Source organism: Vulpes vulpes, chromosome 15, assembly GCF_048418805.1.
Source record: "Vulpes vulpes isolate BD-2025 chromosome 15, VulVul3, whole genome shotgun sequence".
NCBI classification, from domain to species: domain Eukaryota; kingdom Metazoa; phylum Chordata; class Mammalia; order Carnivora; family Canidae; genus Vulpes; species Vulpes vulpes.
The window spans coordinates 79,012,082-79,039,442 of record NC_132794.1 but is presented as its reverse complement, the minus strand read 5'-3'; the positions used below and the strand labels follow the sequence as shown (position 1 = coordinate 79,039,442).

The 27,361-nt window shown below is 52.9% G+C and overlaps 1 protein-coding gene across 2 annotated transcripts; it reads left to right on the top strand.

The window, feature by feature from the left end:
- The first annotated feature begins 778 nt into the window (after positions 1-778).
- OGDHL (oxoglutarate dehydrogenase L) lies at positions 779-27,361 on the top strand. 2 transcript variants are annotated; one of them, XM_025989795.2, is made up of 25 exons: positions 806-971; positions 1,486-1,588; positions 3,243-3,313; positions 4,840-5,044; positions 5,992-6,150; positions 10,132-10,234; positions 10,624-10,739; positions 10,884-11,038; positions 11,836-11,982; positions 13,790-13,880; positions 16,243-16,422; positions 16,706-16,834; positions 17,910-18,089; positions 18,377-18,529; positions 19,068-19,170; positions 19,680-19,808; positions 20,885-21,035; positions 21,495-21,622; positions 22,232-22,410; positions 23,917-23,988; positions 24,075-24,200; positions 24,300-24,372; positions 25,661-25,824; positions 26,016-26,170; positions 26,602-27,361. In XM_025989795.2, the coding sequence occupies exons 4-25, from the start codon at positions 4,841-4,843 to the stop codon at positions 26,723-26,725; spliced, it is 3,021 nt and encodes a 1,006-aa protein (XP_025845580.1). In that variant the 5' UTR covers positions 806-971; positions 1,486-1,588; positions 3,243-3,313; position 4,840; the 3' UTR covers positions 26,726-27,361. The 2 variants fall into 2 exon arrangements, with proteins under 2 accessions (XP_025845587.1, XP_025845580.1); XM_025989802.2 differs by lacking the exon at positions 1,486-1,588 and having other exon boundaries at positions 779-971.

The window sequence follows — 27,361 nt, the reverse complement described above, 5'->3', positions numbered from 1 at the left end:
TAAACCACCTACACAGGAGGTGGTTTAAACTTCCTCTGTATAAACAAGAACAAAAACCAAGAAAAGTATAGCAGGAAACCCTCAAAACTAACAGAAAACATGAGATGCACATCATTGATATTCAGAGACATGCGGGTGAAAACAACTATATGACATCTGTTTACAACTGTGTGCTGCCTGGTGTTGGCGGGGATATAAGGACTTAAAAGTTCTCTTACACTGTTAATGAGAATGTAGAATTGAACACCAGTGTGACACTGCTGAGTTGTTACACATACCCATGACGGAGCCATTCAACTTCTGGTTATATTCCAGAGAAATTTTCACATAGGTTCGTGAAAAAATATATAGGAAGATGTTCACGGAAGCATTGTTTGTGGCAATAGGGAGAAGGGTAAAATGTGTATCAGGCTTTGTGATAAGCACTTTCTATGGATTATCTCGACTTTTGAAAACAACTCTAAGACAATGATCGTTTTAGTAGCGTGCAGTTTTACAGGAAGTAAAACGGACACTATCCTCCCATGCACACAAATGGCTCGTTATTTTCTGGTACGTTTTCCTTAGTGTTCGTTTTTGGACACTGGGATTCAGGGGCTCAGCAGTATAGCAGGTGTCCCGGCCAGACGCAGTTGTGTGGTCCGGCGGTCCTTGGGATCTTCACTCTCTGCGGGCCCCAGAGGCTTGGGCGGCCTGGGCGGTCGGCACCGCGGTCGGCACCGCGGTCAGCACCGCGGTCAGCACCGCGGACAGCGCCGGCGGCCCGAGGGGCGGGGCGGGGCGGCCCGAGGGGCGGGGCGTACACGGACACGTCACGACGCGCGGGGTCTCCGGGGCGCGCGCTCCCAGCGGCCGGCGCCGCCGCCGCGTCACGTGACCCGGGTACCTGGCCGGGCGAGCCGCGCTCCCCCTGCGCGCAGCCCCCGACCTGCGGCCTCCCGGACTGCGCTGCTGCGCGGACCCGCGGCCCGGTGAGCGCGGCGGCCTCGCCACTCGGGTCCACGCACCCCTCTCCTGCCGGCACGGCGGCGGCCTCTGCTCTCGGGTCCTGGGAGCCGCTACCCAGGGTCCTTAGCCGGGCCGGGTGGGGGGCTGGGAGGGGAGGTGAGCGTGACCTTGGCTCCGCCCTTGTTCGGCCGCGGCCTCTGGGGGACCCCCAGCCTTCGCGCGTGTGGGGTGACTGCAGTGTCCTGCGGGAAGGCGCGTCTCGTGGACGGTGGGATTTGAGGCGTCAGCGGAGACTCCAGACTGCCCAGGAGGCCTTTTGTGGCCGTGGGGCGGGGGCGGGGGCGGGTGTGGGGGGGCTGCCGCCCCTCACCCTCTCAAGGAGGCTACCTGTGGACTGCGGGCTGGACTGCCGCGGAGCTGGGGATGGCAGCGCCCAGCGCTACGTGCCTAGCGGGACACCCAATAAGTTTCCAAGTCTCAGAACCTCTTGGGGGCGATGCCCTTATAGACCCCTTTAACCAAGGCTTCTGCTTACAGATGAGGAAACTGAGGCCGTGAGAGAGGCAGGATGGACCTGAGGTTGCAGCAGCCTGGGAGGTGCTTCTCCCAGCTCCAGGGAGATGTTGGAGGAGAGGAGAAGGTGCAGTGGGGTGCAGCGGGCATAAGCTGGACTCTGAGGGCCTCACTCCGATAGCCCCTTCCCCAAGGGGCCCAAGCCTGCCCTTGCATTCCCTCCTCTCAAGTCCTCCCCACACACGCACTACACTAGCCTCTTGGAACAGGACCCGGCTACCTTTTTACTTTTACAACCTCTGGCCTTGAGCTCAGGCCCTAGGTCTCTCTGCCAGTGCAATAAGCACACCCCTCCCTGCTCTGCTCTTTTCCTTGGAGTCTGCTGTCTCTTGCGTTCAGCAAACTAGAGTTGGGTTTATTCCCGAGAAAAGTCAACTCAGTTCTCAGAATGTGGGACCAGAGTAGGCCTGTAGCAGTGTAAGTCCAGCCTTCATTGCTGCCTGGCTTCAAGGTCTTGAGGAGGGCCCTGCCTCTTTTTGGATCTCAGTTAACTGATCTCTACAATGGACATGCTGTAGAGCAATCCTCACTGGGGCAGCCCAGACAGGGCCTTGTATATGGGAGGCTTCCTGGACAGCATGTCTGCAGTTGATCTGGTTGTGGGAGTGGTGGTGGGGATGGTACTCTCATTGTCCCTAGAGAGGAGACTTCTAAGAGCTGCCCAGAGCAACCTACCTGTTAGTCCACTAGGGACTGGGCTGGGCAGGTGGTTCATAGGATGCCTGACTAACCCTTTACTGCTGTCTTTCCTTGTGTGGCCAGGACTTGGCAGGGCTGGCTGAGGCCTGGCTGAGGTTGGTTCTGTCTCCACCCATCCAGGGCTCCTGGGTTCTCAAGCCCTGCTGGAATGGGAGCAGGGGTGGCTAACCGGCTGCCCTCCTACCAGGGGCAGGGTGAAGGCCACAGCGGTGTACAGCAGCCGCTCCAGATCATTCAGTGTTTGTAAAACACAGTGTTCCTGTATTAGACTGCTCTGGACAGAGCCAGGTTTTCTCACTGCCACCCTGAGCTATCCCATTCCCCTGTGAGGGTGGGTGTGGGTGCTGGCAGAGAGTGTACTTCTGGTTGGTCTATTGGAATGTGCATGTTGTTAAGGAAAGACTATGTTTACATCTTGACTCTACAGTGAGGAGGGCACAGGTTCTGGAGCCACCAGAGCCCTGTCACCAGCTTCGTCTCTCTTCCTTTTTATAATGGGCTAATCTAAGTGCCTACCACATAAGATTGTGGAGAGGGTTAAATGAACATAATGTCTACTGCAGAGTCATTGCTCACAGACTGTGTGCTCCTATTTTTATTCTCCCAATGGACGGTCTTGATGTCTGATTTCCTTTGCTTTAGAATGGGGATGATAGAGCTCCCTGGCTTGTTTAGAGTCTTCTGATGTTCTAGGCCAGTATATCCTTTGTCTCTCTTATGGCCATATGGTCGAGGTCAGCCGTATACTTATATTTGCCTAGAACAGTCAGAGGTAGAGCAGGGGTTGGGACCCTGTACTCTGACCTCAGAGCTGGGGCACCCTTCTAGGGAGATCCAGCCCCTAGGGGCCCTTGCTGTGGAGCCTGGAATCATCGGCTGGTGGGGCTCGGCTTGCAGCTGGAAGCTTCAGGGGTTGAGCATGTGGGAAACTTGGGGCATTGTGAGCTTAGGTTCCTACAGAACCCACGCTCTTCCTCCCTTCACTGCACTATATTTTTGCTTTTTAATTTTACTCTCTTTAGACTTCCTGCTGATTGCGCTGAGGAGCCTACTTTCCTCCTTTGAGAAGACCACCTCCTTCTCTTTGCCTCATGTGAGTTTGGAGGGAGAGGAGAGGAGGCAGGTTGGAAGGGCTTGTAGGAGGCCAGCCAGATAGTTCCGGTGACTTGGTTGAGCTAAAGGGCATGGGTAGGGTCGGGGACCCTGTCTAGGGGTGTTGGCTCAGGGCCAGGTGGGACCTGGAAACCCTTTATACCCCAGAGGACATGTTTTCTGGGGCTGAGTTGTACCAGGGGACGTACGCTCCTGCCTGCATGGCCTCTGGTGGGTTGGCTCTGGTGCTGCACCCCACTTATACTGGGATTCTCTGGGCAGAAGGGTGTTAATGAGGATTCAGTGGAAGCTATTCTGTGTCCAGGCAGAGCTGGGCTGGAGCAGAGGAGGGGGCTCTGCTCCTAGTTGTGTGACTGGGGGTGGGGGCACAGAGGTCCTACTTTACAAATCCTGTGTAGGAGGAGGCGGCCTTAGTGGGCCCTGTCAACCCCCATCTTGCCTGGGTAGGGAGCCCCAGGGCTTGCTAGGATTCGAGGAGGTTCTCAGAACCTGTCCTCTGGTGGGGTGGGGGTGGGAGGGGAATGGGGAGGAGGAAGCAGTATTTAAAACTGGTCATTCAGAAATTTTCCCTGGCCAAGGGCAGGTGACATGATGGGGGTGAGGTGAGCTACAGGTTTTTGTTCCCCTCCAGCCTGGGTGGGCTTCCAGTCTGGATGTACCCCCCTGAGCTGTTGGTTGTCCTGAGTACTGTTGGTTCTGAGTGTAAACTCTGGGGAGGGTCATGGAGCAAGAGAGGGTAGCTCCAGCTGGGAGCTGAGGGGGCTGGGCTGGGCATGGGGCTAGGCTTCTGGTCTGCCTCTCACTGTTCCCCAGTGCCCTTCCCTTCTCTGGGCCTCTGTCTTCCCTACGGTGAAGTGCGCTCATTGAGGCCTGTGTCATTGGCTTTCTGGCCCGGAAGAGTGCTTTGTGCTGGTTTTGCAGTCAGAGGAAGTCAGTGGTCATTTCTGGTCACAGTGACCAGAAACCCAGCAGTGCCATAGGCCTCCTGAGATAGTGCAGCTCAGTCAGACCCTTTCTTCAGGCTTTTTCTTGACCAGGCACAGCACATCCCAGCCCCTGGAGGACTGTGGCCTGAGTCTTGTGGTGGCCAGCTGCGTGGCCCACTCTTTCTTGGGTATACTGCCTTCACGTGCCATGTGACCTTCCGGGTGGGCTCCAGCACCTAGGCTGAATGCTGCCCGAGGCAGGGCCTGGCTGGTACTTGTCTCTAGATCAGGCTTAGGGAGACAGCAGAGAAGGAGTGTGGGCTGGGGTGGTGGGGCACAGTAGGAAGGGAGCTCAGGGATGCTAAATAGCTGTTGCTGAAGTTTCCTGAGCTGGGATCTCCCACTTAGGCAGTGACCCTGGGAGGGCTGGCCGACTGTCCCATTCTCCTGTGTCTCATCAGTGCCTAGCTCCGGGCCACCTGCTCAGTAGAACCAACAAATGCCAAATGAGGGAATAGTGGCTTCCAGAGCCTTTGTTCTGGTCCCATGATTTACATTTCTTCTCTCTGCCTGTGTCCAGAATGAGTCAGCTGAGGCTGTTGCCATCCTGGCTTGGAGCACGGGCCTCGAGGCTCCTGGCCCCACATGATGTCCAGATGTTCAACCGGCCCAGCAGGTCATCTGGGCCACCGGCCACCTTCCCAAGTGGCAAACGTGGAGGCAGCTCCAGTTACATGGAGGAGATGTACTTCGCCTGGTTGGAAAATCCCCAGAGTGTCCACAAGGTTGGCGCCTCCTCCCTACCTCTTGGAGCCAGGCTGTGGAGGGCGAGTGGAGAGAAGTAGCTTGCCTGATGTGTGATCTTGGACAGGTTTCTTTTCTCAGGTCCTCCATTGTCCCTATTTATAAAAGCCTTGTCCTCATTGTGGGTGAAGAGAGCCTGTTGCTTTCTTGTTGCTGAACCAGCCAGTGGGTGGTGGCCTGGCCAGAGAAGCCCTAATCATGTCCTGCTCCTGCACTTGGTCTCAGACCTGCCCCTGCCCGCTTTGTCATGCTGTGCTGCTTCCAGGTGGCTCTTTGTTATGTAGTTCAGGGCATAAGTGTTTATATACATACTGAGCTGATAAATGCCTGCTGATGGTAAAAAAAAAAAAAAAAAAAATTCAGATGACGGGGCAAAAAGTGAGGAATGAAGCTGCCCTCACCTTCTTCACTCACTCTCAGAGGAAAGTGATAACATGATTCAAAAACAGAATGTGAAGTTACACAGTAAAACATCTCCCTCCAATCCATCTCCTATCTGCTCAGCTCCCACCTGCCTGTCCTCCAGTTTATTCTTAGTTTCTTCTGTATCTGTTCAGAGAGTTTCTTTAGGTAAATTTGTTGCAAACATAACTCAGTTCCCCCATTTACACAAAAGCAACGTCTCCCTCATGTGTTTGAGGGCATGTTTCCCCTAGGGTAGAAGCCTGGTTCACAGCTGAAGCCCCTGGGTCACAAGTTAGAGCCTTCCCCCAAAACCCTTCAAAGCTGGGAACTGAAGAGATCTAGGCTTGGGGTTGGGTGTCCTGGGCTGGTCGTAAGAGATCTTGGCAGGGGCCTGGGCAGGTCCTAAGAGCTGTAGTGGTGAAGGAACACCCAGTACCCACTGGGACCCCCTGGGCAGGACCACCTCCTCCTCCCCACCAGGCCCTGACTTGCTGACTGTTTTCTTGCTTCTGCCTCTGCCCAGTCCTGGGACAGCTTCTTCCGAAAAGCCAGTGAGGAAGCCACCTGTGACCCGGCTCAGCCACCCTTCCCCGAGACCAGGCCAGCAGTGTCGAGCCGGACTGAGACCAGCAAGCTGGTAGAGGACCACCTGGCTGTGCAGTCCCTGATCCGGGCCTACCAGGTGAGTGGCTGGCAGGGCCTGGGCTTGTAGGCTGAAATGTCTTCTGGCATGCGGCCAGGTGCTGATGGGAAGGGATCTGGCTCAGCCCTTCTCTGAGTCCTCCATGGGTGGCTCTCACTTCTCCTCTTACTTGTCACATAACTGTTCATATCACTAACCGCCCTCTGGTATTTTTGTGTACATGTTGGTATTTTGTTTGTCTGTGGTCTTTCTCACCGAGTGCTGTCTGTCTCACACACCACTATGCCCCAAGCATTTAGAGGAGTACTTAATAATCGATTTCAGTAAATGTTGGATGAAAATTGAGTAGATTGACCTTTGTTATGTCTGTTATCTCTTCTTGACTAAGTGTTCCAAGAGGACTGGGACTGATACATAGCAGGTGCTTAATTAGGGTTTACGGAATGAATTAGCGGATAGTTCAGTAAACAGCTCTTTCTCCACCAGCTGCTCTGTTCTGGAGACTTAGGCTCTTCCCCTGCTGGGTCTCCAGGCTGGGCCCCTGCTCTGACAGAGCATCTTGATGAAGTTGCATTCTTGGTCTTGACTGAACAGGACTAATTGGAAGGCTTTTCTGGGTGTTCCCTTCATAACAAGTGTAATCATTTGGGATCTCTCTGGGAATCAGTGGCAGAAAGTATTTTGTAAGAGAAACTTGTCAGACAGAATTGCAGAAGGAAGGGCATTCCAGGGCTCTTGGCAGAGACTCCATGGGACCAAGCAGCAAGCCACAGCAGGAGCCTGTGGGAGTATGGGGTCTGGGGGAGGCCTTAGCAAATGGAAACAATGCCTTGCCTCTGAATGAGGCACTCTTTGGGTGGCAGCTGTACTTTCTGGGGACCAATTATGCTGGGGTGGACGAGAGAAGGTGAGCAGGACTGGGCTTCCTTACTGGCCTGAGGACCAGTGGTTTGTGGGTCACCTGCAAGCAAACAGTAGTAATTTTTCTTGGTGGCTGAGTCAGAAAAATGATCCAACAATTTACTTTGAAAACCAAGAACAAAGAACATAAAACTCCATGTTAAATAAAGATAACATTCATGGTGCTGCCTGAGGGCCTTGTCCCACGGTTCTCAGCTCTTCAGCTGCTATTTAGTTCTTTAGCCAACATGAAGCACCTGAGAGTCCTTAGAGTGGGCTAGTGTCTGGATTCAGGCATGTTCCTGTGGATCTGTAGGGTAAAAATCTGCCAAAGGTTGTGTCTGATGTGAATAAGCTCTCACCAGGCAGGCTGCGGCTCCTTGCAGCCCTGTAGGAGCAAGAGTTCTTGTTTAACTCATCTACACACAGTACTGAAAAATTCTCACACTAATTGTTATAGACACATAAGAGGTAGAAGAGTTGTGCAGCAAATCCCAACACCCGTGGGGCCAGTCTTGATTCATTTATTATCACCTCCATCCCTTACCTGTTGGCCACTGATTATTTTGAAGCAAATCCCAGACATAGTATTTCATTCATCGAACTTTTTAGCATGTATTTCTGTAGATAAAGGCTCTTTAAAAATGTGCCGTAAGAGCACTGTCACATGTGGCAATGTTAGCAGTAATCCTTAAGGTCATCAGACAACCAGTTGGTGTTCACGTTTACCTGTTTACCTTATAATTTTACTGCCTGTTTGAATCAGGATCCAAATAAAGCCACAGGTTGTGATAAGTTGATCCAAGTCTTAAGTCTCTTGTATGTTACAGATTTCTGTGTGTGTGTGTGTGTGTGTATGTGTGTATGTTTGTGGAAAAAAACAGGTTGTTTTGTGCTGTAGAGTTTTCCTAAGTCTGGATTTTGCTGATTGCATCCCCGTGGTGTCACTTCATCTGTTCCTTTGTCCTGTGTAATTTCTGTAAATTGGTAATTTCCATCTAGAAGCTTTATCCACCATAGATTTGATTTTTTTTGTTTCATAATCAGCTTCCTAGGGGTGATGGTTAGCAGCTAGCAGCTCTGGATGATTATTTCCTGGACACATTAATTCATTAAGAGTGATAAAAATGGTGACAGTATTCTACCTCTCTTTCTTTGTTTATTATCTGAAATACTTCTATCAGGAAAGGCTCACTTTTTTCTTTTTTTTTTTGAAAAGCTCACTTTGTTAACTCCATTTATCCTGGTGTAAATTGTGTAGGAAAGGCAGGATCAGTGCTTGATTTTCCTTTTTATTGACTGATTTTCAGAAGTGTGGTGTGGTTCCATAGTCCCCCCAAAGATGGTCAATGAAGACTTTTCTTCCTATTTAGTATGATATGAATGGATGAATTTAAACTTATAATGATTTTTCATCTGTTACAGATACTGTCCTTCTCCTTGTCCAAATGTGTCCTTATTCCTTGCCCCTGCAGTGTTTGAGCACCCCTTTGCTATCTGGTATGACAAGATGCTCTGAGCTCATCTTGTACATATCTGGACCAACCAGTTTCTCAAGGAGTGCTGGAAGAGTCACTGCTATGGTCTGATCAGGACTTCTGGGCTCTTTCAATGGTTAGAGCTGGGAAATATGTTTTTTTTTTTTTAAATTTTTATTTATTTATGATAGTCACAGAGAGATAGAGAGAGAGACAGAGACACAGGCAGAGGGAGAAGCAGGCTCCATGCACCGGGAGCCCGACGTGGGATTCGATCCCGGGCCTCCAGGATCGCGCCCTGGGCCAAAGGCAGGCGCCAAACTGCTGCGCCACCCAGGGATCCCGGAAATATGTTTTTTTTTTTAAAGATAACACATTTATGGGTTTATACTGATGCTTCCACGTACTTCAGATGCAAGACTTAGGGTTTGTTCTTGACCTTATTTATTTATTTATTTATTTGGATTTCATTTATTTATTCATGAGAGACACCGAGAGGGAGGCAGAGACACAGGCAGAAGGAGAAGCAGGCTCCATGCAGGGACCCTGACATGGGACTTGATCCTGGTACTCCCTGGGCCGAAGGCGAGCGCTAAACCACTGAGCCACCCAGGGATCCCCTGACCTCATTAATCTTAATGTCATTGTCATCTTTTAAAGATGCCAAAAGTAGAGATTCCCCAAGACATCGGTACAATGACTTATTTGATTTTCCCACAGTCTACATACTACAGCTTTACAGTATAATTCTAATACTACCACTACTGATTGGTAATAGAAATGAATTTATAATATTTTTTTCCTGGAGTTCTATTTGTCTTTTGGGGATATTCTGTTATTTTATTTTATTTTTTTGATATTCTGCTAGTCATTTGGGTAGTACTGTGACCAAATGAATGTATGAATTCATTTGTTTTAATTTTTGAAACTTAATTTTGCTTGATAGTTATATAAAATATTTACAAGATTCCAAAATCAAATCTTCAAAGCAAAATGTATTCTTAAAAGTCTAGCTTCTATCCCTGGCATTCTACCCCGTTTTGTTCTTTTTCCACAGATAATACTTTTTCTTGTTTATGATGTATTTTTCTAATGCATATGTTTATTTGTGTGTATATGAATATATGCAAATGCATGTATTTATTTGAATCTCCTCTTTCTTAGATAATGGATAGTTTGTCACACATACTTTTCTACAGTTTGCTATTTTGCTTAACACTGTTTTTGGGGGGACTGTTTTGTGGGGACTACTGCACAGCAGCGGATGGGATTTTTTAAATTATTCTTAACAGTTCTTTGTACTCCCCTGTGTGGATTTCCCATATCCATATTCCGGTCTTCTATTGATGGACATTTGGGAGGTTTCTAGAATTTTATGACTGCCACTTATACTGTAGTTAATACTTTTGTGTGTGCATCCTTATTTCTGAAAGCTGCATGTTGTACTTTTAAAGAGAATTGAGCTCCTGCCAACTTAGTGGTTATGGTATAGGCAACTGTGCAGGGGCTGGGTGCTGTAGACATGTGGAAAGTTGGAATTCTGAAGTGGGAAATGAGGGGCCAGGGCCCAGAACTTGGCTTTTGGGGAGTATTTGTCTATCTGTGTTTCAGCCTGGCCCTGACCTCTTTCCCTTTCTCCCAGATCCGGGGCCACCATGTGGCCCAGCTGGACCCGCTGGGCATTCTGGATGCAGACCTGGACTCTTTTGTGCCCTCAGACTTAATCACAACCATTGATAAATTGGGTGAGAGCTCTTGTTTTGGCAGCACCAGAGCCAGCCGGTGCCTGTGGCTGGGTGAGGGGCTCTGGGACTGACATGTGTCTGGGGCCTGGGGCCCATCAGTCAGCCCTAGAGGTTTTCCTCTGACCTTTGCCCATCTGCCTCACTGTGATGTCTCCCCATCTTCCCTAGCTGGTGCACTAGGCTCCGTAAGCTCGAGAGACTTGTCCAAGCCCCACCTTGTGGTATAGGCTGGCCTCTGACTTTTACTTTCCCTGTCTCCCTGTTCCAGCTGTAGGCTGGTGGGAGGGTGCTGGGGGCATTGTTAGGAGGTCCGGGGTACTGCTGGGCACCCCCTGGGGCCTGACCCCTTTCTCTCCCCTCTGCTGCTGCGGTCGTGTGTGCCGCCTCAGCCTTCTATGACCTGCGGGAGGCTGACCTAGATAAGGAGTTCCAGCTGCCCACCACCACCTTCATTGGGGGATCTGAACACACCCTCTCTCTGCGGGAGATCATTCGGCGCCTGGAGGTGAGCACAGGCAGGCGTGTAAGGCACACCTGCTGGCACTCTGGAGTGTGCTAGAGGGAAGGCGGGTTCTGCCTTTGTGTTCCAGACGCCAGGACAGTTTTCCCTCTTCCTGGCTCCTGGTGGAGTCCCTACCTGTTCCCTCAGAGCACCTACTGCCAGCACATCGGCCTGGAGTTCATGTTCATCAATGACGTGGAGCAGTGCCAGTGGATCCGGAAGAAATTCGAGACCCCTGGTGTGATGCAGTTCTCCAGTGAGGAGAAGCGGACGCTGCTGGCCCGGCTGGTGCGCTCCATGAGGTCAGGCCCTCAGCACCACCCTGGGTGGCTGGAGTGGTCGCAGGGTCTGCTCCAGGGCTGTCTGGAATATCCCAGGACATCTAGTTCCTGAAAAACTAGGATCACTGGTGGGGGAAATTGGGACTGGAGGGGGTCTCATCCCCTGGCCTAGGGGAAGCCCGTAGGAGCAGCATGGGGGGTAGGTGGGCAGGGCTGGGTTCCAGGAGAACATGACCACAGGGACAGAAGTGGCAGAAAGTGGCTGTGGGACTGTGTGGACAGAAAGACGTCTCTAGGAGTGAGTGTACCAGCGCCTGCCTACGGGTGGGGTGCCACCTGGCTCTGCCACTGGGATCTGAAGCTGGGTATACAGGGGCTGCAGAGGCCTAGCAGAGCATGGGGCTCAGCTGCTGGGTGCAGAATGGATCCCTGGTAGTGAGGTGCAGGCCAGAATTTGAGTTGAATGGTGAAGGGGTCTCTGGGGCATGGAGAGGGAGCCCTGTGCAGTGTGTGTGTGCAGGATGGTGAGCTGGAAGCTGCGGGAGGTGGCTTGTTGGAACAGTTTGATTAGAAGGGGGAGAGAGGGTGATAACTGGGTTTGGGTGCAGGCAGAGGTCTTTGGTTAGGTTGGGAGGGTGCCCAGCCTCTCTCTGGCCTTTCTATGCTCCTTGTTGCTATATGTTAATAGCAGGGCCTGTCTGTGTAAAGGGAGGTGACTTCGCAGCTTGCTCTCTCTCAGGCATCTAGCTGTGGTCCTCATGGATAGTCCCTGTGAGCCCCAGCCTCTCTGTCTTTTCCCTTCTCCTCACACCAAGCAGATTTGAAGACTTCCTGGCCCGGAAGTGGTCCTCCGAGAAGCGATTTGGCCTGGAGGGCTGTGAGGTCATGATTCCCGCTCTCAAGACCATCATCGACAAATCCAGTGAAATGGGGATCGAGAATGTCATCCTGGGGATGCCACACAGGTGGGCCCCCTTCTTGCTCCTCCATAGCCTATCTGTTCTCCAGGCCCAGCAGAATGAGATAGAAGGGAGGGGATGAAAATCAGAGCAGGGGTTTTGGTGGAATCTGGGGGTAGAGGTAGGATGACCTAGAAAGTTCTCAGTGCCTGGGCCCTAGGGCCAAAGCCACATGGAGGCAGGGACTAACCATCTTTGCTCAGATTCAGTTTCTCTTTTCCATGTTGCCGCTGTCCCCAGGAAGGTCAGTATTTCAGAAAAGGGATGTACCATGCCTCTTGAGGTTCCTGTGGAGGGATACATTCTAGGGAAGTGAGGACAGGGCCTGGGCAGGTGGCTTTGTGCAGCCATCTCCTGGAGGAGGGTGGTCTCTGGAGGTGAGCTGAGAGTTTTTCCCCCTGGCTACAAGCTGACTACACATTTTCCTGAGACCTTGATAGACTTAGAAGGCTGGCCTGGCACCTGGGCATTGACCTCTGAACTGGAGCCCATGGACTGGTGAAGAATACAGCCTGGGGACAGAGACAAGGTGGCCAGGGGTCGTGCGGAACGGGAGTGGTCTTGGAGGCAAAGCCCCAGCATTTTCTGTGACAGTTTCCATCTGCTCACGGGTGGGCCAGTGTTGGATGCACTAACAGGAAGGGTGTCAAGGCATGGATCCAGATGCAGTGTGGGAGGGCCCCCATCCTGCGGGCTGGCCTGCCAGGAGCCTGGGATTTGTCTCTTACAGCTCCTTGCTCTGAGGGCCCAGAAATGCCCAGTGTTTCGTTAGAGGGTCAAGCAGAGCTGGCCCAGTTGTCAGAGATCCCACATTCGTGGCTTCAGTGGATCTCTTGGGGAGGATGGCCTTGGGCAGCCAGGGATAGTTCTGGGACTGTGTGGTGGTGCTGGGCCGGCTCCCAGCCTGAGGAGGGCTCTGGGAGCTGAAGGGCTGTTCTAGGCCAGGCCTCCATAGTTGGGGGTGGGAGTGATATAAGACTGGAGGGCTTTGCCCAGAGGAACTGAGGGTTGTTCATGTGGTTCCTTTGGCCTCTAGCTCTGCCTCTGCAGAACATAGGAGAGGCCCACCTGGAAGAGGGCTGCCCTCTGTCACAGGGCCACGTGGAGCTAGAGATTGGATCAGAGGGTGTGCAGGCTTGGGGCTAGTATCTGCTGGTGGGCTGGGTGGGCTGAGTCCTCCCCTGTGCCCAGATCAGCCTGGTACCCACCCCTGAATAAACTGCATCCTGATGGGAAGTCTGGCCTCGACTAGAGTCCCTGGTCTCTGGCTGCTTTCCTACCCCTAACCTGAGACCTCAGCTTCCCTGGACAGGTCCCCTGGTAACTCCTGACCTTAGGATTAGTTCAGTCCTGTCTTCCGCTGCAAGACACTGCTGGCTGAGCTGGGATCACAAATGAGTGACTATGATGCATTAGCAGATTGGGGTTGAGGTACTGGGTTAGGCTCAACTTTTGCTGGTGAGGTGGGGGGGAGGGGATGGGGTCCGACAGGGAGGCAGGGTGGGTGGGGGGAATGGGTGTGTGTGCATCCTGCCATGAGTGAGGCTGGGTGGCTCCTGCTTATGAGGGCCTCCAGAGTCCTAGTGAGATGTACAGAGTTTCTGGGGGAGCTGGCCAGCTAGAACCACTCACATGCATTGTAGATTGAGACAGGATGAGAGGGTTGGGCCTCCTGTGGTTTGTATGGGGAGGGTTTCCCTGACCCCCATGCTAATTCTGATAGGCCCAGGTGGGCAGGAGTGTGGGGATTTTGGGGCCTAATGGGGGAGGTGGCCTCTGTGCCAGGTGAGAGTCCCACCACCTGTGGCTCCAGGGGCAGGCTGAATGTGCTGGCCAATGTGATCCGCAAGGACCTGGAACAGATCTTCTGCCAATTTGACCCCAAGCTGGAGGCAGCAGACGAGGTAAGTGCCAAGGCCTGTCCCAGCCAGATATTTGGGGTGTGGACTAGGGAGGAGCTGGGCCAGAAGCATCTAGGCTCAAACAGACCTGGATGTGGATGGCTATGCAGAAGAGTCGGGGAGAGAATGGGTGTGTTTGTGTGAGGCCACTAAGGTGTTTTAGAGTGAGTGCTGTGATCTCTGAGAGCTGGGAGAGCCGTCAGGTAATCTGGACCAACCTCCTTGCTTTCAGCTAGGTAAAGTGAGGCCTGGAGAGAAGTGACCTAAAAGGCATTTACTTCAGCTGTGTGGCCTGACTCTGCACAGGGTCCTGTCTACCAGCCCAGAAGGGTTTCTTCACTCATTTTTTGCCTAGAACAGCCCGGGGAGGCCAGGATAGCTTCTTGTGCTCATTGGTGAGCAGAGGAAACAGTTCTCTGCTCACACCCCTGTTGCTGGTATGCATGTATGTTAAGCATGCCTTGTCCCCTGATGCCTTCACCCACGCTGGGCCTGAATGTAGACAGGCTTCCTCTCTCCACTGCTCTCTGCCTCTTGCACAGCCCTGCTTGTCTCCCCTTTGGGTGGCTCTCCTGGTCCTCTAGGCAGCCATCCCATCACTCCCTCCTCTGTCCCCCTGTCCCCTCGGTACTCTTCTGGCCTTTGCACGTGTGTGTATATCTGTTTTCCTCTCTAGGCTGGTAGCAGGATAAGAGAAGGGACCTCATCCCCGAAGCTCCAGTCCCCAGCAAAAGTGCTTGGTTTGTTAAAATGAATCCCATTAAATGGCTGGTCCAAGGTCATCCAGTACATAAGGCAGAGCAGGGACTAGAATCTGCATCTGCTGGCTTATAGCCCAGAATCTTCCCAAGATGCTATTCATTGCTTATCAAAGATCATAGCACTTGCTCTAAAGGCACTTTCATTTCTCCAAGGCTCAGTTTGTTCTTCTGTAAAATGGGGATGAAACTCCCTGCCCCCAAAATGCTTGTGAAGAATCAAAGAGATGATGCGTGTAAACTGTGTAAAGCCTGGCCAAAGGATATTTTTTTAAAAAGTATTTACTAGTTCTTTTTATTTAAAAAAAAAAAAAAAGTATGAGCATTGTTTAAAAAAAAAAAGCATATGCAATGAGAATAAGTTTCCCTCATGAGACCCCTAGCCTGCTCTTCAGAGGCTCCACTGTGGCCAGTTTTTGTTTGTGTTAAGGTGTGTACTTCCAGAAGTGTTTCATGCAGGTACAAACACACCTATCTACTCGGTACAGTCTTCTTTGTAAAAGGCCAGAGGAGTAGCTCATGATGCCACTCGGCACCTTGCTATTTTCACTTAAGGAGTTGTCACTGCTTCATGCGGCACACGGGAGCTCCCTGAGCCTTGAATGTGCTCTGGTTTTTGCCTCTCCAGGTGATGGGTGTTAACGTTGCTAAGTTTCTTTGCACACGTGTGTGAGTACTCTGTTAGATGGTGTCTGAGAGATGCAGTGGCCAGACTAACTTCCCTCCAGAGAGCTTGAGGACATCAGTGAGCCCATCCCCATCATGTGTGAGGATCCCATGCTCTTGTCCTCCCTTACTCTGTTGAATCTCTCTGTCTTTGTCAATATGATTGATGAAAAAATTTAATTGAGTATCTTTTCACATGTTTTTAGGCCACGTCTATTTCTTTTTCTATAAATTCTTCTCATGGCTTTTGCTAATTTTTTTCTATGGGATTTGGGACTTCGTCTTACTGATTTGTTAAAGAGTCTTATATATTGAGGATGTTAGCCCTTTGCCTACATTCGTCTTATAAATATTTTTCTCTGCTTGATTTTTCCTCCCTAACACTGCCATGGATTTGCTTCCCTCTGGCAAGTTTGTTAAATTTTAGCTGCCTTGTCTTTTATACCTTCAGAGCTCTGTACATTGTTTGGAAGGGCCTTCCCTGCTCTAAGATCATAAAATACATGATATTTTTCTCTGCCGTATTGTGGTTTCATCTGTTGTTTACACATTATTGGTTAGTTTGGTGTTAGGAATTAGGTAAGGGTTCAGCTCCAAAATTTGCCCAGAGGCCATGCCGTGGTCTTATTAACACCACCTTCTGTTTCCCTGCTTGCACTGTCATTAATGCTGAAGACAATAGGTGATAATGCGGAGGGGCTCTGATGAGGAGGCTTATCTGTCCTCTGAGCCAAGGCGCAGGGGAACCTACCTGCCTTCCTCAAAGAGGGGTTGTGTGTGGTGATGGGAGGGCAGGAAGAGGATGTGGGTCAGGGATAGCACAGCCTTCTCAGGGAGTGGAATCCAGGGAAATGTCCCAGCCCTACCGTGAGCTTGCATATCTACTTGTCTGCCTGTCTGGTGAGAGGGGTGGGTTCACCATGGCCCACCTTAATCTTCAGGGCTCTGGAGATGTCAAATATCACCTTGGCATGTACCATGAGAGAATCAACCGGGTCACCAACAGAAATATCACTTTGTCCCTTGTGGCCAATCCCTCCCACCTGGAAGCCGTGGACCCCGTGGTGCAGGGAAAGACAAAGGCAGAACAGTTCTACCGAGGGGATGCCCAGGGCAAGAAGGTAAACTCATCTGGTTCCTAAAGGGTGCTTCGAGAGGGGCTGGATCTGAAGGCCGGGCTCTGAGGAATGGTGAAAGAGGGACTGGCTTTGAGGGCTGGTTTCTGAGTGATGGGCTCTTGAGGGCTGAACTCTGAGACAGTAATGGTTTCTGAGGGGTGGGCTGGGAGGACAGGGTTCTGAGGGACTGGGTTCTGAGGCATAAGGCCTGGATCTTTGCACTATAGGGCTGTGCAGCTGGGCTGCACAGGCTCAGGCTCCTCCTGGCTCACATCCTGCCCTGCAGGTCATGTCCATCCTGGTTCATGGGGATGCTGCCTTCGCTGGCCAAGGTGTGGTGTATGAGACCTTCCACCTGAGTGACCTGCCCTCTTACACCACCAATGGTACTGTGCATGTGGTCGTCAACAACCAGGTGAGGACCTGGGCTGCCTGGTGGGCTTTGTCAATGTCTCCCATTTCTGAATTCCAGGAACTTTTGGGGGAAATGTGAGATGATCCTGGTTTTGGGGTGGTTTTTTTTTTTTTTAGATTTTTTTTTTAAAGATTTTATTTATGAGAGAGCGAGAGAACATGCGAGAGAAGGTGCGGGGAGGAACAGAAGGCCAAGAAGACTCCCTGTTGAGTGTGGAGCCAGATGTGGGGCTCCATCCCAGAACCCTGAGATCATGACCTGAGCCGAAACCAAGAATAGGACATTTAACCCACTGAGCCACCCAGGTGCCCTGAGATGATTCTGTTTTTGATCCCACTGCTTTGCCATTCCCCAGTGTATGACTTCAGGCAGGATCCCTGCTCTCTCCCCAGCCTGGTCTGTGAAATTGGTGTGTGCCTGTATGTATACATATGCATGTAAATACACACACACACACACACACACACGTCCCATGGAGAACATTGTAAGGACAAAGGAAGACAGGTGTAACTACCACAGAGGCTGGACATAAACTAAATGCTACTTTTAGTTCTGTAGGAACCAGTCTTAGAACACAGCTGTCACAGACCTTTGCTCTTTAGGCAGCTGTGCTTACTAATAGCTCTTCTGAGCCTAAAAAGCCCTAGGTTAATTGCCTTATTTGTATTAAGTCATTTAATCTTCACAGAATAACCCTGTGAGGTAGTATTTAATGAGTCCTTTTCATAGATGAGGAAACCAAGGCTTTGGGAATTTAAGTACTTGGCTCAGCATCACACACAGAGCCGCTGATGGGGCTGGCAGTGAGCCAGGCCCGCGCTCTTCCTACCACAGTATGACATGCAGAACAAGAGCAGGCATGATTTCCTTGGTGCTGCTGCCATCACTATAGGACCCGCCACTATGCCTGTAGGGGCCGTTTACCCTCATCCCTTTCTGTGCCACATCCCTCCTGGTCACACCTAATGAAGCTTGAGGCAAAGATCTCCCTCATTCCCTTGATCCACCAGTCTCCAGGGCAAGTACCACCTGTCTGGCTCTACAGAGGCTCTGTCCATTCTTCCTGCTTCTGCAGATTGGCTTCACCACAGACCCTCGCATGGCCCGGTCATCACCTTACCCCACCGATGTGGCCCGTGTGGTCAATGCACCTATCTTCCACGTGAATGCAGATGACCCAGAGGCCGTGATATATGTGTGCAGTGTGGCAGCTGAGTGGAGGAACACCTTCAATAAAGATGTGGTGGTGGACTTGGTGGGTTTGGGGCTGTGGTGGGGTGTGTGTGTGACCTGTTCCTGCTGTGCCAAGTGGGCCAGGTCTGTAGTATCTTTGGCAGGGAGGGCTGGGAGTGCTTTCCAGATGGAGGGTTTAGGGCCACCAAGAACATTCTGTACACAGGCTTGGATGTGGGGCATTTAGTGGTAGGTGGTAGTGGGGGGCTTTCAGGGGCCTATCATGCCTGCTCTGCCCCCACTGCGCAGTGACTATGCCTGCACTGCCTGAGGGCAGGGGCTGAGCCCCTCCCCACGCTGTCCTTGCAGGTCTGTTACCGCCGGCGTGGCCACAATGAGATGGACGAGCCCATGTTCACGCAGCCGCTCATGTACAAGCAGATCCACAGACAAGTGCCTGTGCTGAAGAAGTATGCAGACAAGCTCATTACTGAGGGCACAGTCACCCTGCAGGAGTTTGAGGTGGGCAGGCAGGCCACGTGGCTGCCTAGGACAAGCTTCCAATACAGCTTGGGACCCTGGGGTAGTTGCTGATGTTGGCAGTGATTTCAAGAAGTAGCCATTATGGTCTTTGTCCCCAACAGATCCTAGTTGTCAAGGTGGACAGAGAACCAAAGGCATTTACAGCCTGGTGGGATAGTGATTGCTGCCATGTGAGGAAAGCTCAGCCTCAGGCAGGTGTCTAGGAAGGCTTCCTGCAGGAGGCAGCCCTGAGCCCGGTTTGTTCCCACAGTTCTTTATGGATGCCTTGGTCTTCCTGCCTTGAGGGAGCTCTGAGAGCAAGCACTCTGAGTCTTTTCTGAGCTTCCTCTAAGTCCTTTGCTGAGCAGGGGGATCCCCCTTAACTCTGAGACTTTGGCCTCTGGCCACAGGGTCCCTGCAGGCCAGCCGACAGTTGTATAATGTCGCAAAGGGCACCAGGGCTTACAAATCCAGGTTGATACAGCCTTTGGCTCTCCGGGGCTTACTGTGTCAGTCCTTGCATGCACCCTGATTTCAGGAAGAAATAGCCAAATACGACCGGATCTGTGAGGAGGCATATGGCAGGTCCAAGGATAAAAAGATCTTGCATATAAAGCACTGGCTGGATTCCCCATGGCCCGGTAAGTGAGAGGTCTGTGGCTGAGAGTGATTCGCCTGGGCCTGGGACCGGACTGCAGTGGTCCTGGGTGAGGGCGGTCGTTGCCCAGTCCAGAGGCTGAGTGTTCTATCCCTGAGACTCCTGAGGCTGGGGGCACTGATTTCTACATGCGGGGATGGGTCGGGGTTCAGGAGAGATGGTATCACCCTGTGAGCATGTGTGACCAGCTGTTTTCTGGAAGGGGAGGGCTGAGCCAAAGCAGGTGCACATCAAAGTGGAGAGAGCCTGGGGGAGGGGTGCTCAGAGGGCCTCCGTGGGATGGAGCTAGATGGCTGTGACCTGGGGCACAGGGAGTAGCCCCCACTGGGGCCCAGCTGTGGCTATTGGGTGTCACAGATCCCAAGTGTGAGTCAGGGTTTGAGTGCAGGTGGGGTTAAGAAAGAGATGGGCCCCTGAGTCCTGGGAAGGCAGGCCGACCAGGGGATCTGAGGCCTGACCACACAGAAGTACACAGAATCTCTGCCCTCTCAGGCTTCTTTAATATGGACGGGGAGCCCAAGAGCATGACATGCCCAGCCACAGGCATTCCTGAGGACGTACTGACCCACATCGGTGAAGTGGCTAGCTCCGTGCCCCTGGAGGACTTTAAGATCCACACCGGTAAGGTTGCTGTGCAGGCTCTATCTAGCATGTGCCCTGCAGGAGATGGTGTTCAGGGGTCAGGGGAGCCTGGTTTGTGTCCTGTCTTGCTGGCAGGTCAGCTGAGCTCTTGGAGCCTCTTTTGCACTCTTGTGCAGAGCCCATAATAACAGGTTCCTTTCAGGGCGGGCAGATGTGGAAGCCATGTTCTCTGCTGGGTGCCAGTCACAAGGCTTATGCCAGGCATCTTGGATTTTCCCAGTGTCTTTGCTGGGGTTGTCCATGGCTCACACAGAAGGAGGGCAGGGGAGCAAGGGTTCTGTGGAGGGGGTGGTTGAGTCTGAAATGTTGGGAAAGGGCAGGAGTGTGGTGCCTATGGTGGCCTGGATGGATGAGAGAGGGCAAGCCTGCCACTCCTGGGTGAGCCTAGGCTAGTTGGTGGTCGCTGGCTATACCTCTTGGCTGTGGCCATCCTGGTTGGGCAGTCTGGAGGGCCCCATGGTGGTGTAGGATGCCTGTGGACCCTTCGAATCCAAAGGGATTCCTCCACAATGTGCATAGTGGCCCGGGTGTGTTGTGGTGCCCACTCTGTGTGCACATCCCATGGGGCTGGTACAGGTGTAGGGTCAATAGGAGCCCCACCTGGGCTGGGTGCCAAGGCTCAGATCAGGTGTGGTCATTCGTAAATTAGTTCCCTCTCCTGAGCCTCAGTCTCCTCTTCTGGAGAATGGGGACAGTCAGCAGCACTCTCTGGCAGGAGACCTGTGAGGAATGGTTCTGACTCAAAGGCATACAGTGTCTGCATATGGCAGAGGCTCACCTAGTGATGCCTGCTCCTTCTTCCCCAAGGGAGGGAAGTTAGGGGGGCTCAGACCTGCTCTTGGAGTGGCGGTGCTGGTGGAGGGCTGCCTGGCCCTGGGGCTCCTGTGGCCTGCCAGGCCCTGTGCTGCGTGTGTGTGTGTGTGTGGGGTGGGGGTGGGGGTGGGTATACACTGAACACGTGCACAGCTGGGCTAGAGCCCTGGTGCTATGGCCGTCCCGGCTGGGGCCATCCTGCAGGCCTCTGCGTCCCTCAGGGTGCCTCTTCATCCCTGCAGGCCTCTCTCGAATCCTGCGGGGCCGTGCGGACATGACCAAGAAGCAGACAGTGGACTGGGCCCTGGCGGAGTACATGGCCTTTGGCTCCTTGCTTAAGGAGGGCATCCACGTGCGGCTCAGTGGGCAGGATGTGGAGAGGGGCACATTCAGGTGAGGGTGTGAGAGTGGTCTCTCGGCCCTGGGTGACCATTAGCCTGGTCATTCCTGACCCCACAGGATTGCTGAGAGCTCATCTGTGCTTGGGGTCTACCAGAATCAGCCCAAGAGCTCTGGAGTGTAACTGGCTCTTCTTCCTTTCCCTGGCCCATGTTTGGGGAGCCCTTATATGGCTGAGGTAGTCACAGGTAACCCGTCAGCATCTCTAGCCCCTGCTCTTGGGTCAGGACATCAGAGGGCTGCTGGGCCACCTCTCTGACCCTGTGGGATTACCACTGGGAAGGGAGGCTCCCTGGATTGCTCTGGTTTCCCAGGGCCTTCTTGGTGGCGCCATCCTATGGAATTCTCGCACGGTGACAGGCTTGCCTGCCTCCTGCTACCTGGTGCACCTGCTCTGGGTGAACAGGTGGTAATCCGCCGCCCTCCATCCCTTCCTTATCTGTCTCTCTCCAGTCACCGGCACCACGTTCTCCATGACCAGGAAGTTGACCGGAGGACATGTGTCCCCATGAACCACCTTTGGCCTGACCAGGCCCCCTACACTGTGTGCAACAGCTCCCTCTCAGAGTATGGAGTCCTGGGTGGGTCAGAACTCTGCCTGCAAGTCAGGCAGGCCCTGAGATGCCTGGGGACCAGAGAGGGTCTTGCACTCCAAGCTGTCCTAGCTTTATTGTTTTGACTATGACCACTCCTGCACGGTACTCAGCAGCTCTATCTCCAGAGCCCCTCCCCAGTCTCTGGGCTCCCAGGACTGTGTCCCCTGTTATTCTTTCTTCCTTGGTTTGACCTTTAGCTGGCCTGCTTCCTCCCTGACTGCCTCCTCCCAGAAGCAGGACCCTGCAGAGAGCAGCCCCCACCCCGCCCCTTCCCCTCAGCAGTACTGCACATATTTTGAAGGGTTATTCTTGGCAGACGGCTCTTGCTGCCTCCCCAGGGCATCTTGGGACTTGGGTCCTGGTCTAGAAGGTGGCCATATGTGAAGTTAGGGCTGAGGGTGGCATCTCTGAGCATATTGTCAGCTCTCTGGCAGGGAGGTTCTGGCCTTTGGGCCCCAGGGTGTCCCCTGGCTCTTGCTGGCCTGCTGGGAAGGGTGGGTGAGGACAGGGAGTGAATGAACAAGGACTGGGTTTGAGTGGAGCCATTGCCCCTTGGTGACAGTATGCGGTGTGCTCTTTGTGTCTTCTGTTTAGGCTTTGAGTTGGGCTATGCCATGGCCAGCCCCAATGCCCTGGTCCTCTGGGAGGCTCAGTTTGGTGACTTCCACAACACGGCCCAGTGCATCATCGACCAGTTCATCAGCACTGGCCAGGCCAAGTGGGTGCGGCACAATGGCATCGTACTGCTGCTGCCCCACGGCATGGAGGGCATGGTGAGGGCTGCATGGTGGCTGGGACCTGGAAAGGCTCTGGTGTGCTTGGGAGAGGGTGGGTAGACCTTTGGCTGCTTGCAAGGGTGGGGGGTGTTTTCCTTCAGGCCCCTGGAACACATGGATCTGCTCAGAGCGGGGCCTGCATACATCTGTGTTGCTGCTGCTGTGATGGCACTGCTATCACTAGCAATAGAAGTAGCCAATATGTCTGAGGGTTTGCTCTGTGCCAGGTCCTGTTTAAAACTCTTTGTTAACTCTTCCAGTCCTTACAACAAATTAGTGGAGTAGGTCCTGTATACCCACTTTCCAGATATAGGAAACTGAGGCAGAGAAGTAGAGTGGCTTGTCCAAAGTCACACAGCTAGCAGCTGAGATCTGAATGTAATGCTGTGTAGTACTGCCTGTCCTCTGGTCTTCTCCTGAGAGTGGCCACACAGAGGGAGGACGGAGGGTGTGCAGGCCAGTGAGGGAGGGAAGGGCTGGGGAGAGCCCATGAGACAACTTGGTGGGTCTGTAGCCTGACCAGGTGGGGCATGAGTGGGGCTATGCCAGCTGCAGGGGCAGCTAGGAGCAGGGTGTGCTCAGCCTCTGCCTGGCTCTGTGACCTGGGGCAAGGCCTTCCCCACCCTGGATGATTGGGCTACGAATCAGTGAATGTCCCTGAGGGCCTACTCAGCCTGGACTGGTCATCCAGTCAGGGACTAATCACTACTGTTGTCACCAGTTGGCTGTTCAGAGCCAGGATTGGCCTTCCTGGGCATCTTACACAGTGTGTGTGATCCTGTGGAATTCTCGCAGCTGGACTGGATGGTCAGTCCTGTTTCCCAGTTCACACGGGAAGAAAGGAATGGAGTGATCTGCCCAAGATCTTGTAGCTGGAAAGGCACAGGGTGGAGTGGGAAGGTTGGTGTGGTCTGACTGGTGCTTATAGCTCTGGGTCCTTAGGGCTATGGGACAGATCACCCTCATCTCACAGGGAGCCACCCTGAAGGTCGGTGTGGTGTTGTCTTGCTGCCCACATGGGTGAGGGCAGGAGTAGAAGTCAGTCATGGGTTCCAGGCTGCCCCCTGTGGCTTAGTGACCGTGGGGTTGTTTCTTAATCTCGCTGCTACTCACCTTCGTCTATGAAGTGAGGTAACAAATGTCTACACCATGGAGCTGCTTTCAAGATTAGTAAACAATGTCAATGGGGTCTATAGAGCTCTGTTGGGCACACATCAGGTACTCAGTGAACTGCCAAGTCCAGAACATTCTGGAAAAACCATCTCACCTTGGCCTTTTTACCGGTTCTTCCTGTCTCACATGTTTGCATGTGTTGGCTTTGACCAGACCCTCCTCTGAGGATGTCCTCTCTATTCTTCTCCCACATTCCTGGGTCTTTACTGTGGTTCTGGCTCTTCTAAGGAGCCATCCAGACTTCCCCCTGGGCCCTGGGCCCCTGCAGAGCCAGGTGTCTGTCCTGTGGGACACTTAGGCCAGTCTGTGCTGTCTGGCACTTGGTTTCAGGGACCAGAGCATTCCTCAGCAAGGCCTGAGAGGTTCCTGCAGATGAGCAATGATGACTCCGACGCCTACCCTGTAAGTGCAGCCCTCCCCCACCAGGGTAAGGTCAGGGCACGGGTGACACAGGCAGGCTACCTCCCAGCCCTACCCTGGTCTCCCAGGTGTTCACTGAGGACTTTGAAGTGAGCCAGCTCTACGACTGCAACTGGATTGTGGTCAACTGCTCCACACCAGCCAACTACTTCCATGTGCTGCGTCGCCAGGTCCTGCTGCCCTTCCGGAAGCCGGTGAGCTGCCCGCTCTGGTCAGCATAGCAGTGCTGGGCCCAGGTGCAGAGCCCTGGCCAGGTGGGGCAGCTGGCAGCCGGCCACATGTTTCCCTTCCAGCTGATCATCTTCACACCCAAATCTCTACTGAGGCACCCTGAGGCCAAGTCCAGCTTTGACCAGATGGTATCTGGTAAGTGCTCAAGTGTGCTAGGGAGGTGGCTGTTGGGGGGCCTGGTGGCTCCTGGCCCTCTGCTTCTAGGACCCTTGTCCTCTCCTGTGTCTGCCCCTGTAGTAGTTCCTGGCTCAGTCCCCACCTGTGGCCAGGTTGGGAAGCTAGCCTGGGATCCTCCAGATATGGTCCGGGTTGGGTCATGTGAGCCAAGCAGCAGGGCCCCCTGGCTGTTCTCGGGGAGCTGAGAGGTGGGAGATTTGGCAGGAGTCTGCCTAGGATAGCAGGAGCACTGAGAGTCGTCATTTACTCATCCAGGTTTTTTTTACTCCTGAACCAAATAGACATTGTTGGCCCTAGGGACCCGGTGCCCCTCCAGGAGCTTTCAGGCATTGAGGGTCAGATAAAATATCTGAAGGACCAGTGTTAGAATTGAGTTGTGATCCGGGGGAGGATGGTGGAGGGGCTGAGGCTTAGAGCAGAGCCACCTGGGAAAACAGTCCTGGGTACTACGAGGAAAGCCAGCAGTTGCTGGCAGGGAAGGGGCCCACAGCATGGACAGGGGTTTTTACCCATGTATGTTTGAGCACCCCCTCTGGGTACGCAGGTAACTGAGCTCTGACATCGGCTTATGGACCTCTTGGCCTTGACACCTGGTGCGAGCTTCTCTCTGGTGGGGACTGGCAGCCAGTTTCTCTCTGCTTCAGTGTCTGCACCTGAGATTTGGGGACATTGGGGTGGCTTCCTTAGAAGTTCTCTGCAGTATGCTTAGTCTGGTGCCTGGCATGTGGTGTGAGCCTGTGAGGGCTGTCTGAGATGGGGCTTGGCTTCAGGGCTGAGAGAGGAGGGAGGAATGTGCGGCAGCCTCCCAGACAACTGCTCACCTTCCGCTTGGTGATCCGGTGGTTGGCGTGCATGCAGGATGGGGAGCAGGTTTGGGATACACATTGATGCCATCAGATGGGGATTTGATGCCACCTTCTCTGTCTCCTCCAGAAGCTGTCCCCATCACAGTGCCCCCCAACCCCAGCCTGTCATCTTAAATGTTCATGTTCCCAGGGCTCTGTCCTTGACTCTAGCCCATGTCTACCTCTCTCCCTGTGACATCTCAGGGAGTCATCTGTCCCCTGCCCCTTGGTTTGGCTCAAGAGGTATCCAGTGCAGCCACAGATCCAATCTTGGGGTTAGTCTCAGTGGCCAGGGAGAGCCTGGGGCAGGCAGGGATGTGGATCTGGTTCTCAAGCTGATCTGGCCAAGTTGATGCACCTCTGGGAGCTGATGCCCTTGCCATACTCTGTCGGAACTTTAGGGACCAGCTTCCAGCGGGTGATTTCTGAGGATGGGCCTGCAGCACAGGCTCCTGAGCAGGTACGGAGGCTCATCTTCTGCACTGGAAAGGTGTACTATGACCTGGTGAAGGAACGGAGCAGCCAGGGCCTGGAGGAACAAGTGGCCATCACCCGCCTGGAACAGGTGCACCCTAACCTCTTGCCCAGTCAGAGTTATGGACAGGGTCAAATCGCCAGCCCCCTGGCTCTGGGCAACATGCCAGGCAGGGCCAGGATGGGCATCACAGGTTGCTCTCCTGGGGCGCTGGCCATTGGCATGGCACCCCCCCACCCCCGTCCCCTGGCTATACTCCATTTTCTCTTTGCCTGCCCCAGATCTCTCCATTCCCCTTCGACTTGATCAAGAGAGAGGCAGAGAAGTACCCAGGCGCAGAACTGGTGTGGTGCCAGGAAGAGCACAAGAACATGGGCTACTATGACTACATCAGCCCGCGCTTCATGACCATCCTGAGCCGGGCGCGGCCCATATGGTATGAGGCTGAGTGTGGGGGTACCTGCCACCTGTGCCTGGCCTCCTCTGGGCCCAGGGGACTCTGGGGGCCTGAGGCACCATTCTGGCTCTTCCTGCCCCATTTGCTGTGTGAGCCAGAACTTCTGCCCTTCTGTAGACCACACTGGAAATTGAGGGAATGGGTCCCCTAGTTCTTAATGGCTTTGTGACTGTTGGTGACAGATCATAGACCCCATCAGTTCTGCCGTATGGAGAGTAAACCTTTGTTTGTCAGCCAGAACTGAATGAGAGAAAGTCCTTTGATCTTAGGCCAGTCACTTAGCCTCTTGGAGGAGCCTTAGGCTCTTCATCTCTATAGCAGGATGATGATCAGAATTAGACCCGATGCATTCCTGGGGTAGTGGCTAGGCCAGGCCCAGACCTATCCTTAACTTGTCTCTTCTCCTCCAGGTACGTTGGCCGTGACCCAGCAGCTGCACCAGCCACAGGAAACAGGAACACTCACCTGGTTTCTCTGAAGAAGTTTCTGGATACCGCCTTTAATCTCCAGGTCTTTGAGGGCAAGACATTTTAGAGCTGGCAAGGCCTAGCTGGGTCTTGTGGGACTGGCTGGGGACATGGGGGCTCATAAGGAGAGGGATGGATGGTGTTCCTGCCCAGGGGAGGGGCTGTCTAGAGCTCCAGGATAAAACAATACTCACGTAAGTGTTTAAGGCCAAAGAGTAGGCACTGCTGGCTTCGGGATTATGCCACCTTGGGCTTTTGTGTTTATGTCAGAATCTCTTAGGACTGAGCGAGCCAGAGGGGTCTGATATATGGGTTGTCATTCAGAAGTGTTGTTTGGGACTGTCCTGGTCTTTCTGAAATTTTTGTCTGTCTTCTCCATCTATACTGTTTATGTCTCTGCAGACAGCCATGTGGGAGTCCATGTCTTTAGTCCCTCTCTCCCATCCTGGCAAATCTGGCTGCTGCTTACCCTGTCCTTGTTCATCTGTAGATTCAAGGAATGTTCCCTTTTGTGCTCTTAGAAATAAAGATTTCAGCAATAACAACCAGGTGAAGCAAAACCGTGCCAGGTGATTTATATGTGCTCTGTTTTATGGGGTGTGTCATAATGAGATATGTCAGCTTCTGTGTGAAATATAACCGCAGCTCATATGTACCAAAGTAGAAAACTAAATAACAGAGAAATAAAAAAATGCTAAAGAGA